Raw genomic sequence first — 19,503 nt, 5'->3', positions numbered from 1 at the left:
CTAGAGATAGAGATCCACTCATCAATTAACCCTATAGACCAGTGGTTCCCAAAGTGGGTGGTACCGCCCCCTTTGGGTGGTGGGATTGCATAGGGGGGTGTTAAGAGGCAAGGGGGCGCAGGGGGCACTAAGAAGCAAAGAGACAGCAGGGCGGCGCTCGAGGTGGCCTTTTCCGAGAAGCACCTCTCCAGAAGGTCTTAAAACCCAGGGACATTTTTATGGGAGAAGGTAGTTTGGTGGTCCCAAGCCATATAGGGGAAGAATCCACACATATATTAGCACCGTTTAAGAAGAGTCCTTTTAACGGTGAATTGAAATGTTTCAAAAGCACCAAAACGCTAATGAAGAGACATACTTTGCTTGGTGTGCCCCACCGCGCCGGATGCAAAACAGAGGCGTTCACTCTCTTTTCCCTCCCTCCCTCGGCAAGCCTGCGGCAGGTGCTTCCCATTTAAAGGGGCCACATGCAGGGGGCACTGGGCATGAGCTTGTGGAACCAAGGGGGCGGTTACCAGAAAAAGTTTGGGAACCACTGCTATAGACAATGATGCTAATAGGATCTGGCCTTGAAGCATTTCTGTTGACTACATAACTCAAAATGCAAGACATACGGGATGCAAATCACCAAATACTGCACCTAGATATGCTGTATGAAAACAAATGAGAGACTGGTGACAGCTGTGACATACAAATCTTCTATTGTAAGCCAAGGGGCTTGCAAAGTCAGTGTTACATAGAACCCCATAATATGGCACTACCCTGAAAAACCACACGTATTCTCACTGACTACATTGATGGCTTCTGATTTTTATTTTAAAGAAGTAACGTGCAACTACTCTCTTCAAACTTTCCAGTATGGCTAATATATGTAATCAGGACTAGCTATTGTTACTTGGATAAAGAATATCACAAATACCTTTTACAATTCTTCATCAGCATTTGTATTAAAAAGCTTAAACCAGAGGCAGGCATTTAGGGAAGACCAAAATTTGCAGAAAATTAGCCTGAACTGTGTGCATTTCACTCCCATTGAGTAAAAAACCCAAAATATTTGATGTATAGACGGCATAGCCCTGATTGTGAATCAGAACCCAGAGTTGTTATCCCTCCTAACACTGGAGTCGTAAGAACGGCATTGCTGAGTCAATATTCTGACTAACACAGGTGCTGTCTTCAGTGATGGCCAGTCTGGTGGATGAGAAGATGGGTAATAATGAAATAGTCCATTCCTGTGTCAGTGGAAGTTCAATGGGGGATCTTATGTGAGGAACATATCACCAAGAAACTGTTAAGAGAGACATATCGCTTATCTGTGTGGCTTATGGTCAGTAATGATACAATTATAATTCTTTCTAGACAGTCTTCTCAAAGCTGTTGAGCCCCTGAAATTAATCTCAAATATTAGCTGTAAAATATCTATTTTTCTTCTCAACTGTCTCCTTGGAATGTTTTTTTTTATTATTATTTTAAAAAACCCAGTTAAAGACAACTATTAGGTGAAATCTCCACATGCAGCCACATTAATAGAGAACACAGAGATCCAGGAGTAAAGAAATCCCTTCCAGTTAATGTTGTCAGTGGTTATGTGCATAAATTTCAAGTTCTCCCAGCTGCAGACCCATTGTGCTCTATTTTATAAATAAGGAATTGCACAGCTGACAGCTAAAATTCTCTTAGCATTAGAACTTGTCTTTGCAACCTCTCTTTTAAAAAGAAAAGATAACAATTCTTTTTTGAGGATGCTTTTGTTCGTCTTCCAATGCAAATTAACTTGCTGTAACATTATTGCTTTCTCCAATGACATATTTATGGTAATTAACCAAAAAGAAAAAAAGAGAGCAAATGCCAAGCAAACATGACAAATGATGCTGGCCAGCAAACGCGACAACAAAGACCTTCTACAGATTCTGAATAAGGCTGTTGCATTCTGTGTTAATAAACTATTCCCTCTGTTCCTTGGTTGCTCCATTAGTTTTACAAGGATTCTTACGATGGCATTCAAAATAGCAGAGCCAAATCCTGTCGTGTCTTTGCATCTGCCAGCAGCCCCCAAAGAAGCCAATTGAATTACAAGGGGGTGTAAACTGAGGACACCTTTTTTCTCTTTTTTGCTTGAGGAAAGTGCCCCCACCCCCATTATCTGTAACGTTTAAGCCCGTGGCCCCCTTTCAACCGTGAAAAAACAGTTACAAATTGTTCCCAGAGCTAAACCACTTAACATCCTTGCACTCAGTTGTTTGCAACTTTGTAACAATAGGCTCTGTTCAGCACTCCCAATCTCGGCTTTTTCATTCCGTAATCAAGCGAGAATACTGATGAAAGGCTAGTCACGGCTTCCCCCCACACACCCCCATGGTATCAGTGCGGTGGCATGTGATGGTTCACATGGGGCGCGTTTGATCCAAGAAAGCCCAGCCTCTGCTTGTTTTTCCTTTGTTCTGTCATCTAAAGGTGGAGAGAGAGAGAGAGAGAGAGAGAGAGAGAAAGACGACATGAGCTTCTGACTGCTGTTTAGCAGAGAGGCCCGCAATTACAAACATTACACAGTGGCATCTCTAATTTCGGTCTCAGTTTTTTCGCACGATACAAAGATGAGGAAGAACTAGCAAGGGGGATTATTTTGATAGTAAAAAGCCAAGAGGTTCCTTACACGTGAGTCATTTTGTTTAAAATCTATGGAAGGTACCCTATTTCTTCGATTTTAAGACACACTTCTAATCCCATATAAACATCTCTAAAAACGGGGTGCGTCTTAGAATCACGGGTGTGTCTTAGGGTTTTTTTTTCTGTTGGTGGTACTGAAATTAGTGTGCGTCTTACAATCGATGGCGTCTTACAATTGAAGAAATACGGTAAGTATTAGTGCATTAATTGCTCCCTCACAGCAATTCTCACAGATCACACACACACACACACAAACACACATTCACATTATCTAGCACAGCAAGATTTTGGATTTTATTTTCCTTTCTCAATTTTAGGGTTTCAAATCCAAAACACCATCACCATCATCATCAACATCCCCCCTAGGGAGGCAAGCTTTATATAGTTTAGGTGAGTAAATTATCCCACTAAGGGTGCAATCCTATGCATGGTTAGACAAAAAAAAAAAAAAAAGCCTGGCTGGGGAATGCTGGGAGTTGTAGGCCTTTTTTCTTCTTTTCTAAACACTGTCAGAAGCAAGTAAGCCCCATTGAATTCAATGGGACTTACTTCTATATATGTATATATAGGACTGTGATTAATTAATGGAGACTAATTAAAGCAAATTTTATTTCACGCAGTTGAGGATTAAGAGCATGCTTGTATATTCTCTGAGGCTAATTTGGCCCTGCTGTGAAACTGTAATAGGAATGGAAAAGAAAAAAAAATGCCTTACATTTCTAACCATTTAAAAACAACTTATTTAAAAACAACTAATTGGAACTTATCTCATAGTTCTTTTATGATTTCCATAACTGGTATCAGGAAAATGATTTTTTTTGGTAGCTGTTGTAAGACATATTATTAATACCCACATGACAAAACCACCTGCTTCTTAAGGTTAATCTGTTTTATTATATTGATATGAATGTATTTAGTTTCTCAGGAACTGTATGAACAGGTAAGAAAAGGTTAACTGTGGGCAGGAGGGGGGGGATTGTGTGTGATTCGCTGGTTTGGGTCTCCCTGCAGGGTGTGGGTGAGTGAGTGATGTAACGGGGTTTTTTTTCTGTTCTGACAGTTTGGAGGGGAGACCTGGCCCCCATCTTTAGGGCAGCGCTTTGGCGCTGTCAGGCGCCTTGCACCCACACTTGCGTTCCTTCTCGGCATCTGCACAGGAAGAAAGGCAAGTGCAAATTTTCCAGCCCCTGGAAAATGTAAAAAAATAAAAATGGCAGGGGGGGGGAAGGAGAGGAACAGGGCTGTTCCCCCGCTTTTTTAATTATATGATCTATATCTGCGGAGCTCCGCAGATACAGATAAGGAAAATGAAACACGGGGCGGGGGGAGGAACGAGGCAGCCAGAGGAGGACCCGAGCAAAGGGACTGGGCGAACAACTTCTCCTCCCTCTGGCTGCCCATTCCTCCCCCCACTCCATTTTTATTTTTCTTACCTGTATCTGTGGAGCTCCACAGTTATAGATCATATAAAAAAACAAAAAGGCACAGGGCCGCCTATGGTGGCCATTCAGGGGGTGCCATGGGCTCCGCTGCCAAAGAAGTCAGGGTGAGTGCCCAACTTTTTTGGAGTGGAGTTTCCAGGGTTTGCCCCCGGAGGGCTTCGCAATGGCGGTTTGGCAAAGCACCATCTCAGTTGGAGAGGGAAGATTTATAAGGGTAGTGAGAGTGCAAATAATAATGTCTATAGCACTGAAACAACATCTTGTAAATAATAATCTTTTATTTTGTGTTGCTGAGTTAAATCCGTGGGCCTGCTTGACCTTTGTTTACGCTGCCACAGACTTTAGCACTTTATAGCCAGCACCCACTTCCCCAAATGAGAAATTATAGTAATGGAGATAATTTCAACACACTTGGCCTTAATTGTGGCTGGGTAGAAGGTTAGCTAAGTCAGTGTGTACAGATGATTTGGCAGTGATGTTCCACTCTTTGGGCTTATTATCCTAGGTGTGCACGGTAATAGGGGAAAGCCTAAGTAAAGGAAGGGTGGTTTCAACAATCTAGTTATTCCTACTCTTCCTTTAGAAAGCTCACATTATATGGGGCTTCCAGTGGTATCTCATTTAGGGTTCGATCAGGTGTTCCCAGACCACTCAACCAAAATGTTTTGACAGCTCTAATTCTAATTTTATTATCTATTCTTGCATCAACTTGATAAACTTTCTGTGAATGTGTAATAAGACTTACCAGTGATTTAAACTAGGCATGTGCTCCGCTCCGATTAGAAGCGCAGAAGCAGGAGCGAATTGGCCTGCTCCGCCTTGCCCAGAGGCGGAGTAGAAGCGGACCGCGGACCCCTAGAAGCAAGGCGAAGAGAAGCGCCCATTTTCGGAGCGCTCCGGTTTCCACGTTCCGCTTCTATCGCCATCTTGAAACATTTCGCCCATAGGATTGCATTGCGGAAAAGAAAGGGGGATAACTGTGTTGTTTTTGAAGCTATCTTTCTAAAAATTCTTGTGCTTGGAGAGTCGTGGATGGGGGTCATTTTGAGACTACTCTCAGCTCTCTGCGTGGTGTGGGTCGCGCGCTAGAATTTTTTTAAAAACCGGCGGAAAAATACCTTTTCCGAAGGGCTGAGGGGCAGAGTCAACTCCTGGTCATGATCACATGATCCCAAAGTTGGAGGAGGGGATAGGCAAAACGGGTAACTTGGGATTCTGGGAACTTCTCTTTCTTAGTCTGAATGGACTTTTCCCAGTGTTTTTAAAACAGTAGCCCCACCAAATGCACAAACACAACCTGTGAAATCATATACTAAGCCAATAATAAGAGATAGAAACACAGCACTGCTACCCACCCTAACTTTGGGGAACAACTGAAAAGATGTGGTGCAAGGGGATGAGCTCCCCTAGGGCATCCCATGTGGACGTGCCCTCACTCTCTCCTGTACTTGGAAGGCCATCAGAGCCTTCCAAAGAGAGTAACCCGGTGGAGCAATGCCTATCATGAGTTGAAGTGAGCGGTCTACTTCTCTTAGTGGTGGAGCAATGCCTATCATGAGTTGAAGTGAGCGGTCTACTTCTCTTAGTGGTGGAGCGATGCCTATCATGGGTTGAAGTGACAGTTCCACTTTTCTGTTGTGGTGAAGCAATGGCTTTCATGAGTTGAACTGACAGCCTTGCTTCTTAAAAAACTGGTTGACCACCAGTCAAATTGGCAGCTGCTGCTTCCCCCTCCCCTGGGCACGTCCCCCTATTGCTGGTAAAAGACAGATATAGCCTTTTTTTTAAAGTTTTTCTTGTTGTTTATTCAGCAACACTGCTGCTTTTAATTCCACCTCTCCTTTGTTTATTTATTTATTTATTCAATTTTATATGCATTACTGGCTTATCCTTGGCTCACTTCCTTATGCCCCCAGAAATGTCTGCTGCCTGCCTTCCCTCTCTCCTCCCCTGCCCGCCTCGCAGGGATGTTGTGTGTGTCTGGCTTTGACTCAGGGGAGAAGTCCTTCCTGCGCTCACTTGGAGTTTTGGAAGTTCCAAATCCATTTTTAAAGTGTGGAAGAAGATTCATACTCCCCAATTCATGGCATGTTGGGATTTCCTTTGAAATGGCCCCATTGAGATGTCTGCAGGTTTAAGCCCCGCCAAAAAACAGGGGATGATGGGACTGCCTTGAGTCTGGGATTGCATCTGTATCCTTGGATAAGCTATCATGGTGACGAGTTTGAGATTTCTAACGTGCAAATTGACGGAGCTATCGAAAGGGGTGTGAATGGGGTGTTGGATTTTCATAAATTCCCCAAAAATCAGGGGATGATGGGACTGCCTTGAGTCTGGGCGTGCATCTGTATCCCTGGATAAGCTGTCATGGTGGTGAGTTTGAGGTTTCTAACGTGCAAATTGATGGAGCTATGGAAAGGGGTGTGAATGGGGTGCCCGATTTTCATAAATTTCCCAAAAATCAGGGGATGATGGGACTGCCTTGAGTCTTGGCGTGCGTGTGTATACCTCCATGAGGTGTCATGGTGCCAAACTTGAGGTTTCTAACTTTCACAGAAAAAAAGTTGTATACTTTTTTAGCTTAATGCAAGCCTATGGGGGGGGGAACGGAGCTCCGATCCGGATCCGGAGCTCCGAGCGGAGCGGAGTGGACATGGGCGGAGCGCTGGCGGAGTGAAGCGGCCCGATCCACAAATCGCAGATCTGGAAGTGAAGCGGAGCGGGGGGTCCGTGCACACCCCTAATTTAAACCACTACTACCACCACCAATTTTTACCAGAATGGCCTTGCTGTGATCCAGGTGAGAATTTACGTGTTCTTACATGCATATAACTTTCCTTCGTACGTGCATATTCTCATACTCTACATTGTAATAACTAACCTGTTCTTTAAGCTCAGCTAATTGACCGGAGAGTTGCTTGACGAGGCTCATGGTGGACTCCAATCTCTCTTGCAGGTTTCTGATCTCATTCTGCTCATTGTCTCCTTCATTACTGACCAAGGACATGGCTCTCATCCGAGGGAACCAATCTAAATTCTTTTCCTGCATATGGAAGAAGGAAAAAAGTTAGCTGAGGCTCAAATTTATGTCTAGCTTGAATCTTTATAAAGAGAAGCACAAAGATTCTAAATAATTGAATCAAAAGGATTCTGCTTGGAACGTGTTTCACAATGAGAAGTTCCAAGAGGGTACTTTTACAGGATCAGTTTCCTTGTGATGAGGAAGTGCTAGAGACATTAGTTGTTTTTTGTTATATCTCGTCTAACTACAAACATACATATTAACCTGGAGGTTGTGGGGGTGGGGAAGACCCAAATAAACAATGCTAGTTTTTCAAACAGTATCAGTTCCCAAAAGCAACGCTATACTTTGCATCGCCATAAAGCTGCTTCTTGCTGGTCTGCTGCAAAAACTCAGGCTTAGTTTTATTTCACTGGCCACATTCCAAATGGTAAAAGTATTTCGTCTAATCCTCACCCTGGTAGATAGGTGTGACCAGCATTCTTACTTCTAGGGACATCAGCAGGCTGTCAGGATCAAATTATACATTATGGAGCTAGATGGGTACCAGTGACCCACACCTTTTGGTAGATTTTTTTTTTAAAAAAAAAAAAGTATGGGATGTCCTTGCATTAACATCTCCTTGCCCGTGGCTCCTGAGGTTGGCTCAAAGGCCACTCTTCAAATAACATGTTTCCAGCGAAAGGCAGGGGACGACAGGCGTTGGTGGTACCTGTGCTTTGCTCAGCAAATGTAGTTTGGATCTCAGTGCCAATTCGCAAGCATCCTTAAGCAATACAGGTGGGTGTATTGTGTCCCTCTATCCAGGCACAGATATTGGCCCTGTTCAGACAACATGCTAAACCATGACGGTTAAGCATTTTGAGCTCAACATTAGGGCTTAGCGTGTCGCGTGAACCATTCCTAACCACAGTTTAAACACACTCACTAACCACTTCCTGCAAAAGGGTTAGCGGCCTAACCATGGCCTAGCATGTTGTCTGAACAAGCCCAATAACAAATGGAGCAGAGCCAGAAATCTTCAAAGATCTTTACATTATTGCTGGTTCTGTGCACTACCATGAAGTCCAGCAAAACGTTAAATTCCCTAGTTCTGCTTCAGTTCCTCTTTAGATCATAGTTTGGGTGCCCTTTAGATGTTCCCCCGGCTGTGTATCAGCTTCTGTGGAAAGAGCCAAAGGATCAACCCCAACTCATGTTGTTGGCTGTACAAGGGGTGCTCATTTATAAACAGTTTCCATGCACTTGGGAGAATGTCCAAAGGGCATTTTGGACTATCAAGCATTAGAAGCACAGATTTTTTTAGAAACCCAACACAAGCCCCATCTTTATTCAGCAGTGACTTCTGAATAGTTGATTCCCTAAGTTTCTTCTAATAAAATAAGACAACAATAACTTCCATTGTTTTTTAGGTGTACAAATGTAAAATGTGAAAAGCATCTGGGATCATTTGAATCATATTGGGGCACGTGTCCTAAACATTTTTATCTTACAGGGCTTAGCTCCTTATCAAATGTATACTCAGTGGCAAAACTGGGTAGTGTAGTTGTTTTCCAGGTGTGAGGCAGTCCCTCCTTGGTGCAGGCATGGAAGTCCTGGCAAGATGTCAAGTTGTGGGGCGGGGGAAGAGGATTTGGAATGAACGGGCTCCTTCCTCCCCTTATCAGCTAACACATAGACTGGATTCGTACAGCACATTAACCCATACTCAGGTTGATTGTGGGTTGTTGTTGAACCATGGGTTAGCGTGTTGTCCAAAGCACCCTGAACAATCAACAAAAAACCAAGAATTCTCAAGATAGCTTGTTTGAAGAAAAATAAGCCTCACTACATGGTTAACAAGCCACTTTGCAGAAAATGTCCTGGGCTCACATCATTCAACAACAACCCGTACTCAACCACTGAGTGTGGGTTAGTATGTTGTGTGAACCCAGTCACTGAGTCTGAGTTCGCGTGTTGTTTGAAAACCCCCATGGCCATTTGCTTTTTAGCAAAACAAAAATGTAGCAAGATAAAAACCCATGTTTATCTAATAGTAATAATTTGACTGCTTTTCTACTTGCACCATCATACCAGTCTGATTTGGGAAGAGTAGTTACATTGTTTTACTGGCATTTCCCAGTGTGTGGTTTTAGGATGGGATAGAGATTGCCTCTTATGTTCCTCCTCTATGTCAAAGGGGAGTTTGTGCCTTCACCCTATAGAGTCTTGTATTCAGCAGCAAGCCATATGCACACAACTTTAAGCAAGAAGCACGGCGTGTTCATCCATGGAACAGATGGCTGATATTAGTTGAAGGAGCTGAGAAGGTAAATTTAGAAGGGGACATGAGCGCAAAAGGTTTGAGAAACACGGTTGTAATGTGCAAAATGTCCCACGGCAATAGGCTTATCAAGATTATGGCCAATTCTAGGTAGATGGTGTGTTCGTTAATTTCATAGCAGCTGCTATACCTCTCATCAATTTCACTGCAGCTACAGTATAAATGAGGCACTAATAGTCTTTTCACAGCTTTTGCCAATTTTAGAACAAGCAATTTCTGGATATTCTACAGGTGGGATGGATTGGGTCCTAAAATCGTGACCAATTTTTTATACATCTCCCACAGCCTTCTTTAAAATGAGACTTTTAAAGATTTTATTTATCTCAGGATTTAGGTAACGTAAAGCAATAACAATTTTGTGATTTGATCACAGACAATAATAATTTGCCTCAGTTCACAATTCAGCTAATCCCCAATTTGATATATGTTTACCCTAAACTTCAAACCCTCATAGCATTTTGCCAATCTGGTTTGATGTTTTACTGTCACGACTGGTTTTTTTCATAAGCAATCTGCACTGGAAAAAAAAAAGAATTATAGATACAGGAATTAGGAATTGTTATATATCTATATGCATCTTGAGTAATAACCCACAGAAATAAAAATTAACCCCAGCAATTGCAGTTCCTTTTTTTTGTAACACAGTAAGAACACAAATATGTCCAGAAGGTTTACCTGAAGTTGGTGTATCTATCTAAAAACCATAACATTTTCTCTCTCACACATACAATGAACTGTAACATGGAACTACACTGTGGTTCATTGGCTGCAGCTTTTATATTATTTTCATGCAACATGGAATATATACAACTGGATACAAGCATACTGGTGGTACCCATCTGGGGACATCCCTACCTTATTCTCAGAATTGACCACTTTTAGATACAAGACCTTTGATCTGATCCAGTAGAACATCATCATCATCATCATCATCATCCTATCCCCTGTAGTCAACAGCAGAAGTGGGGCATCCATTCATTGCTGGACTACAACTTCTATCATCCCTGACTTTGATCATTGTGGTTGGGGCTGATGGAAGTTGGAGGTCAACATCTGGAGGACCAGTTTCTTACCACTGGTCAGTAGTCTCCTTGCCCTTCTGCCTCCTTGTCATTTTGCGATGCTCACAAACTGACTTCCTCCTCCTGCGATGGTGGATGGATGTCAATTACTTTCAGCAATATCATCTCGTTCAAAAAAGAGCTACTGGGTTGTACCCAATGTTAGTCTAACTTAAGTCCCATTCATTTTGAAGGTCTACAACCCACAGGAGGGAACTACGTTAGCAAACCAATGCACAGGAAGCATGTGTAGCACCATGCCCTGTTCCCCTCACTGCTATATGGGGCTTCTGATGGTCAGGCCAGGGCACTGTGATGGGATATTTGTGGCCAAATCTTCCAAGCCTAATTTGCACCCCATCCACACATGACCCAGCCTCCTCAAATTCTGGCTATATTCTTCACAGTCAAGAATCATCTATTTATGTGAAGGGTTGTTGTTTGTGCCAGGTAGTCAAAGATTCTCAGCTCCTGAAATTACCACAATGTGGTCATGGTATTTCCAAACTACAGATATGGTGGAAAGGGCTAGTACCAAGATCTTTGAGCACCTGGCTCATACATTATTATTAGTGTATCGACAATAATTGATCTTGTTGGTTACATGTTATTACATCTCACTACTCATGTGAGTGGATGACTCCAGAGGGTAGAGGAAGTGGCCAAAGTACTGTGAGCTCCCACTTGCTCCAAATATCTGGTGTAATAAGACTTAGGCAGCGATTGCATGTTATGAGGTTAGCAGGGGGTTCCTAAACCTATGTGTAGCTTGTAATGCAGGGGTGACGGGGGCATTTGCAGGAAATAAGTCCCAGGAAGAGGGTGATGTGTTCCAAGATGAAAATGACAGGTTCCAAGACGAAAATCAGCAAGTAGAGAAAGACCCAATTTGTATGTTATGGCAGTTCCTGGGTTGTTTAACTCAGGAATTGAAGTGGCTGAGTGAGAACGCACTCTGCCTCCCACATGCTTGTGCTTTCAGTCAATAACCCAGGAATTGCCATTACATGCAAACCAGATCACGAAGTTAAATGCTTCCTTTCCCCACTGCCGAGTCACCTCTGCAAATTCTCTCCTCCCTCTGCACACCCTAACATTCATGCTACCATCACAAACAGGGGCTTAGGGAACCTTGTTTGCTGGGCTAAGTTATAGTTTCTCCCTAATTTCTAGCTAAGAGGGCAATCCAAATCATGCTTAGCTTGCAAAATCTAGAAACAATTATGTCTCTAGCCAACTTTTACATTTTTAAGCCGTTCATATTTTTCTAACCACTTGCCTTCCCAAGTGTGGCCTAAGATTTAATGCCCTTTTATTCTTAATTACTAATGTCTGTGGTTTTCAAACTCTGCCTTAAAGGAATCTTTTCTACACTGATTTGTCTGCCATGGAATCGTTTAATGTAGCAATCTGAGGGACCATTGTAGGACATGCTCATTATTGCCCAGCCTGACTTGAGACTACACCCTCCAACACATAACCAAGGGTGCCCTTTGGCTTTACACAGGAGGAAAACAGTGGTAGTGGTTGGCAAGTTGTCCTTCCAGAAAGCTTGTTTGCCATCACTTCTCATCAAGGCAAAAAATAAATAATAATTTTTTTTTAAAAAAAAAATCCCCATCTTAAACTTTGAGGCAACTCCTTCCCCAAACTTCTCAGGTACTGTGGAGTTTCCTGGATCATAGTTTGATTAACAACGACTTACTCAAAAGTGAATCTGCTGAAGCCTATCTTTAGGTCAGCAACAGATACTAGCACCACCTTTAAAAAGTTTGCCCAACTGAGGTAGGCTGTGGTGATAAAATAATAACATCTGCTCCAAACATGAAAAAAGTGCCCGCCTTTTTTTTTTTTTTTAACACAGATGTTGCTGATCCAAAACAATAAATTAGAGCCAGTATATGGATACTGAGACTGTTAATACTAACTAGAAATTTACTGTAGCAAGAGAAAGATTTAAAGGGCATTAAACGTTTGGCATACTAATGTGAATTTGGCTTTAATATCTTGGCAGCAAAAGGCAGATGTCCTTAAAACTGGAAGTACAGAATCCATTTAAATTTAACCTTGACTGCCATAGAGAGAAAAACCTCTCGGCACGTTAAACGAGAAGGCCCTCTAAATAGCCAGTCACCTTCATCTGCTTTTGGGCTCGCTGCTAAATCATATAACTCTAGTTGGAGACCATCAATAAAGTAAGTCACGCATCAACAGAAGAGAGGGGGTCACAATGGTATGAGAAGGAAGACACAAAACATTTTGAGATGCATTGGTTACTTATTATTGATCACTATATATGTCTTTATTATATGTTATATTTATTTATCTATTATTAACTGTCATCCATTTTTGTTTTAGTAAACTCTGGAAATGTCTTGTGTTATATGGTTCATTTAATGGAATTAATAAGGACAGGGTTGAAAAGAGAAAGGAGGGATTTACTATTGTTTAGAGCAGGGCAAAGTATAATTAAGGTGGAAGGGAGCATTAAAAACATTTAAAAGTGTGACACAGTTTATGGACACATACCTAGTTAACACACATTGCAATCTTTTACATTGTTTGCCATGCCACAATCATTATTTCCAACATTATGTATTTCCATCTTTTTGCTAGCATCTGTTTTATGTATCTGGAAGATACTTAAGGCGTATCCAGGCTCTTGGTTCCAGAAGCAGCAAGCTGGAATGCATGGTGTTAGCCCCGCCTCTCAGTGATGACACACGCTTCTTGGCCAACCCATGATCAGCTCAATCTCAAGGGGACCATCTTCTACATGCACAGGGTTTCCAACACAGATATGGAAACCCAGACACCCAAGATTCCCGTCCCTGTGGAAGAAATTCTATGCACATAGGTGCCCCTTTCCAGGTGAGCCAATCATGTGTGAACCAGGGGGCAAGGCCGGAATGCATGTCATTGTTAGGGAGGAAGGCTACGTATTCATGCACACCCCTTCATGCACTCAAACTGAACGCCTAAAGAGGGCTTTTGTGAGGCTGCAGTCCCATACCTTCCAGCATTTCAGAGAAAAAAATGCCATCACGCTCGTGAATTCATAACGCCCCTTTCACCACATGAAGGAACACTACGTGAGTGATTCCCCCAGCACACTTAGACATTGCTGAAAGCCTAATGTTCATTTGCTCTGCAATTAATTCATGCTACATCCGTTTACTCTGCAACAGCATGTTCTGCTCTGGTTGCTGAAGCAAGTGTGTTAATAAACTGACTATACTAGTTTCCTTTTAAAAAAGAAAGAAAGAAGCACCTTAAGAAGTAACTGAATACTTAATCTCACAATGGATCTGGTCAAAAATTTTTTAGTATAGCTGAAACACAAACACATTCTGCAAAGTGTGCCACCTGGATAGCTCTGAAAAGAGATGGAAGAGACAATAGTGCAGATAAGGGATGGACAGATTTGTCAAATATGATCAAAACTTAAATATGGTTGCACTCTGTAAGTGGTTCTTCTCAAGGTTTACTAGTGAGATCCATTTGCAACAGCAGCAGGCAAAAGGACAGCCAAATAGGAATTCCTCTACCTAACATGTTAAGAAAAACTACGGTGTAACAAAACTATCATCCACTGTGCCATGGAATCACTGACTGATCTTGAGCTAGGCACATTTCCGTGCCTCAATGTTTCTCAGCTGTAAAATATTATCAGGGCCTTCTAGGGCTGCAATCCTACAGACACTTACCATTGAACTTAATGGGGCTTACATCTGAGTAGACATGCATAAGATAGGGATGGGCAAATCAGCAAAACCCGCGCTTGTCAACTTTCTCCAAATTCCATCTCAAAGCTCGTTCTGAGTCTCTATCGGATTGCAAGCTATGCTTTTTCTCTTTTTGCATGAAAATCTGTGTACATTTTCATGCATATTCTTCCAAATGTATGCATTAATTGTGCACATCTTTGAAATGTACCCATTCTTCTACCATTGGTTAAAGCTTATTTGTGTGCATTTTTCAAAAGTACATGGTTTTTTTCATGCACATTTTCCAAATGTGTGCATGCTGTTTTGGAAATGTATGGACTTCGACATGAATCACATGGCAACTTCGGAAATGTATGGACCTTGACCGCAGAATGCATTTAAGTCTGTGGTCCGCCTGGAAGGTGCAAATTGCATAAATCTTGTATTAAACTGAACTGAAACTAATTCCTCATGCATCCCTAGCATAGGATTGTGCTTTAGGTGGAATAAATGTAACTAGGTTGGAAACCAGCATGAAGTGTCTCCAGATAAGAATAACTAGGTTATATGAATTCACAATACTGAGATTCCTGAAATTTGAAAGATGACTGCAAAGTTTTCTGTTGTATATCAATCGGATGTAGCTGATGTACAGTAACTGATATACATGGTCTAAAAATGACCTTCAAGAAAATAATGTAAAGTACTAAACTGATTTTTTTGTTAATATTATAAGTTTTCATAATGTCAAGTATACAGTAATCCAATTTACGTTGAACAAACTGTTTCCTTTTTATCTATCCTTTTACACCATCTTCTAAACAAAATTTCATTAAATGTTGCATGAAACAAACATTTTACACCTTGTCCTTTAGATACAACTTGATTGATTTCTTTTTCTACAGCTAATCTGATGTCTTCATTCTATATATCACCTCCTTTATGAAAGATGGTACAAACCTAAGTTGTTTTTATCATGGATGCACCCAACAAGGGAGTGATGATTTCATGAACTAGCGTTGCAACTATATAGGAAAAAACTGACACAGAACTCATTAAAAAGATTCCTGGAAGACAAATGGCACAAGACTCAGTAGTTAGTCAAATTCAAGCCACTTATCCCAAGCAGATAAATATAGTTTTGTGGCTATTCTGCCAGCAAGTGGTTTAAGAAATAAAGGAATTATTGAATATAAAACCAAAGACAGCATACGATCCAGGACTGTCTAATCTTCCTCGCCTCTGAAATCTGAAATATTGAGGTTGAGGTTGATAGATGGTTTATCGTTAACATTTCTGGAAAGTAAATGTAACCTTTATTTCAGCCATGAATTCAAGAGATGGTCTTAGGTGGCAACCTTGTTCTCTCTCTCTCTCTCTCTCTCTCTGTGTGTGTGTGTGTGTGTTTCTCTCTAAAATAGGAAAATATATTGTTTATTGATAGAAAGGAGACCCAGAAAGCACTTCAATCTGCTTAAAGCATCACAGTAAGGTTTTGTTGGTCTATGACCGTAATAAAACTTTGGCAAATCATAGTAAGGATGTTCTGCTGAGGAATCCCTGAGTGTCTACCACAGGTCAGTGTATTGCAAAAACATCTGGGACATATAATTGCACACTTCAGTTCACATGGAGGATGATCTGGGTCTCCTGCAGATCATGACTGCTCCATGTGAACTGAAAGTGCACTTCAGAAAGTACTCAGCACACCCTTGCACATGTATTACCCAGGAAGACGTGTAGTGGCCACAACCAGTGATGTCACTAAAGTTTGCAATGGTCTGGTTTGGTAGGTGAATGTGGAGTGCTCATGAAGTGTGGCAAAATTTCCAATGGGGACACTTACCAATGGTTCTTCTCTGCCTTGTACATTTTCCAGCTTTGCTGGGGTCTAGAATGCTTCCACGTAGTATTCCAAACAACAGGCAGAGGGGGAAGAAAGGATAGAGATACCACCCTTCCTAGCACCATCACTGCCAGAGCAGCAGTGGTCACCACTGATGCTGCCACCAGCAGTTAGGAAAGGTTCAGGCCCTGCCGTACTCCCGATGATGTGATCAAGAACTTATCAGGATCCAAAAATGGGCACCCAATTAACCAAGAATGTTTCCTTTTTTCTTTAATAGAAAATAGCTTGGTTTGCCAAGCCCAATACTGAGCAGAATCCAGGGGGCAGGGCATGATACCGCATCACCACTAGCAGGAAAATTGCCATTTAGGAAGGTTGTCCGCCATGACTAGTAACATTTTCGCTGAAGAACCTTTGAGAAGCTGCCCAGGAAATCCAAGGTTCCTTGGAATGTAATTTAAAAAAACAAACTGACATCCTAAAGTTGGTTGTTTTCTTAAAAAGACTGACACTAAGAATAATGCCTTGGCCATGACACCTGGCCCTTGTTTTGGTCTTCATAAATATGAAAATGGCACCTGCAGCTTCTTTGGCTGGGAGGTCTCCTATTTTTATATAGTTTTACATATTTGAGTTCAGAATTATCAAACCAATTAGGTAGTATCATCAAACACCTAAATCAAATCCTCAGGCTTTAATGATGGGCCCACTTCAGTTCCAAATGAAGATGGGGTCTCCGTACCAATTTCTTCTTGACTGACCCATAACAAGAAGAGCTTTAGAGGTCAGTCAGTTGAATGAGTTGCTTGTTTTAATTTTAAAATCCTCACTGCAAACAATACTAACATTGTGTTTCCTAGGAAATTATCCTGTCAGATTGACCTTGGAGCTTATTTAATACTCTAACTTTGTGCTATTGGATATAACCTCTGTTTTACTTAATTGTACATTGTGTGATACATGTTGGCCCAGTCTTTTAAAAGTAATTAATTTAGACAAAATATTGTGGGGTTTTAATGAGAGATAAGAGGCACATAGATCTCATTCCTACTACACGGGCTTTCATGATATCTGATAACTTTTGGAGAAAGGCTAAAATACAGCTGGAACTGAAATGCAATAGCCTGTAACTGTGAAGACAATGCTCCTCCAACATGAACTGAGATTGCGATGTATAAGATCACTTAAACAAATGGCTTCGCGTTATTTAAGATCTTGTTCCCTGTGCATGTCGTACGTTGTAACCCCCCTTTTTGTGTGTGAAAAAGAGATAATGTAGCTTGCTGGTCGATACTACTGGGTTTATTCTTGTCCTTTTAAAAATTGCAGCTCGTATTTGATAACCGGTTTATTTTACCATTTAAAAAGTCATTTTCATTGTGATTCCCAAAGCCCCTGGATTCTGCAAGGCACCCAAGGTTGCCGCAGTGCCTGAAAGGCCTCCTATAGAGGCCCTGCCACATCACCCAGGGTTCTCCTGGTTGCCGCTGTTGGGAAAGAGAAGGAAGTCATGGCAGAGAAGACTTAGAGAGGGGGATGTATGTGACTGAACCAGATCCATTCTGAGACCAAGATTATATTGAGGACACTGAGCAACATAGGGCATGTCTAGATGGGGGGATATCCCGTGGATCGCCCTGGGATTGTCCCTGTGCGTCTACATGATGCACAGGGGATCCCAGGAGCAGGGAGAGATGATTCCTCCCTTTCCCTGGGATATGGCCCTACCCTTCCATCCTGGTTTTTCCCACGGTCTTGGGATGATTCTGAGACTGCGGGACGTGTGGCCCGTCATTGCGGTTTTGTCCTGGCTCCTTGCGAGTAAATGCGAGGAGCCGGGCACAGAGCACTGCAAGCGCTCCGTGCCCATCGGGGGTGGGGGTGGGGAGCGGGGTCAGGCCCTTTTTAAAAAAACAAAAAACCCGAACCTTTGCGCTAGAGCGCTGGTGTGCTCCAGCTCCTGTTGCTTTTTTAAAAATGGCGGCCGCGACGTCCTCTTCCTCACGGGACATCACATGCCGCATGTAGACGAGGGGACGATCTCACGATCATAAAATCACGAGATCATACCCCTCCAACCCCCCTCACCTAGCCATGCCCATAATCTTGCTCCACTGAACTATTTCTGATGCAGACAGGAGTGGAGGATCTACCAATCTCTAATCTTTTTTCTTTCTTTTTTAACTAACATGAAGCACCTCTCTTCCACCTGAACTTATATTTATTTTTTTAATAGGATGCTTTCCTACTCAAACAACGCATCCCACCAAATCAATCATTCAAAACAGAGTATCAAATAAAATCCATCAATAGGCTGTCAACATTCTAAGTCATTATACTTCCAAAACTGGTTTTTCAAACTGAAAGCATGAGGTACAGAGAGGCCTTTGGTGCCTGTGTTAATATTTTAGAGGCTCAACTCCAGAGATCCCACCATTAGTGCTAATGAAAAATACATTAGTGCACTGCATCAGTAATTTCCAACTGCTGGCACCAGAGGATTAATACACTTAGTATGAATATTAATACACACATTGGAATAAATATTAATACATGATACCATGCAAGTTTGAACACTAAAAAAGGGGTACTCGGAAGCGACGATAAACAACAGAATTACCAACCCAGTATTCTAATGTAGACAACAGCCATACAAAAATCTACTCAGCCTGCTTCATACAGGATTTTTCTTTCTTTCTTTTTGCACTTGGGTTTAATACCAACATATACTATATATGTGGTTTGCGGCAGAAGAAAAATATATATTCTTTCTTCCTTTCTTTGCTGCCAATTCCTTTCAAATGCATATATGCTAGTGGCTTGATTTTTACCTTGCTCACCACTTGGTGTGTTTCACATGATGAAAAAAATCATGATGTGTGATGCAGGTCTTATGTACAGCTCTGAGTTCGGAACATCAGGGTCTGCCTTATAGCAGGTCAGACTATTTGTCCATTCAGGTCCCGTGTTTTCAACTCTGCGTGACTGCAGGAGGCTTTCAAAGGTCTCAGGCAGAAGTCTTTCCCTGAGGCCCTTTTAATAGGAGATGCCAGGCCTCGAACTCTGGGCCTTCTATATATAGACCTATATGATCCCTCTTAACTCAAGCTAAGAGTTCACTAAACAAGTGATGAAAGATCAAACAATGAAGTATCTGATGTCAACTGGCCCTGTGTGAACCATGTCTATGTGTTATCCAGTTAGACTTTTGCAAATCGCTTCATGTGACAGGGTTCTAATACAAGTAGAAAATCATGCTGTCTCAAAAGTCCTATGCGCTGCAGAACTAGTGATTTCTGCTTCCCTTTCTAGTGCATGGCTAAAGTGTGTAGGGGGATATCGGCCCACACCAAAGCCCCACTACCAGCATCCCAGTGCACCTGGCTTCTAGTCTGAATAGAGCCATTGTAAACGCATTCAGCCGAACGCGCTTTA

General features: G+C 42.0%; 1 protein-coding gene across 1 annotated transcript in view; it reads right to left on the bottom strand.

Annotated features, from left to right (window-relative positions):
• Positions 1-787: 787 nt before the first annotated feature.
• ITPR2 (inositol 1,4,5-trisphosphate receptor type 2) overlaps positions 788-19,503 on the bottom strand; it is a 286,514-nt gene continuing 267,798 nt past the window's right edge. Inside the window, exons 56-57 of the mRNA XM_063134243.1 lie at positions 6,988-7,149; positions 788-2,445 (exon numbers count right to left, since the gene is read on the bottom strand). Coding sequence (XP_062990313.1) covers positions 2,359-2,445; positions 6,988-7,149 — 249 coding nt within the window. The 3' untranslated portion in view covers positions 788-2,358. The remainder of the gene's footprint in view (positions 2,446-6,987; positions 7,150-19,503) is intronic.

The sequence above is a fragment of the Elgaria multicarinata genome, chromosome 9 (genome assembly GCF_023053635.1).
Source record: "Elgaria multicarinata webbii isolate HBS135686 ecotype San Diego chromosome 9, rElgMul1.1.pri, whole genome shotgun sequence".
Taxonomy (NCBI): domain Eukaryota; kingdom Metazoa; phylum Chordata; class Lepidosauria; order Squamata; family Anguidae; genus Elgaria; species Elgaria multicarinata.
Note: the sequence above shows the minus strand (reverse complement) of the source record. Positions and strands in the feature narration are given on the sequence as shown.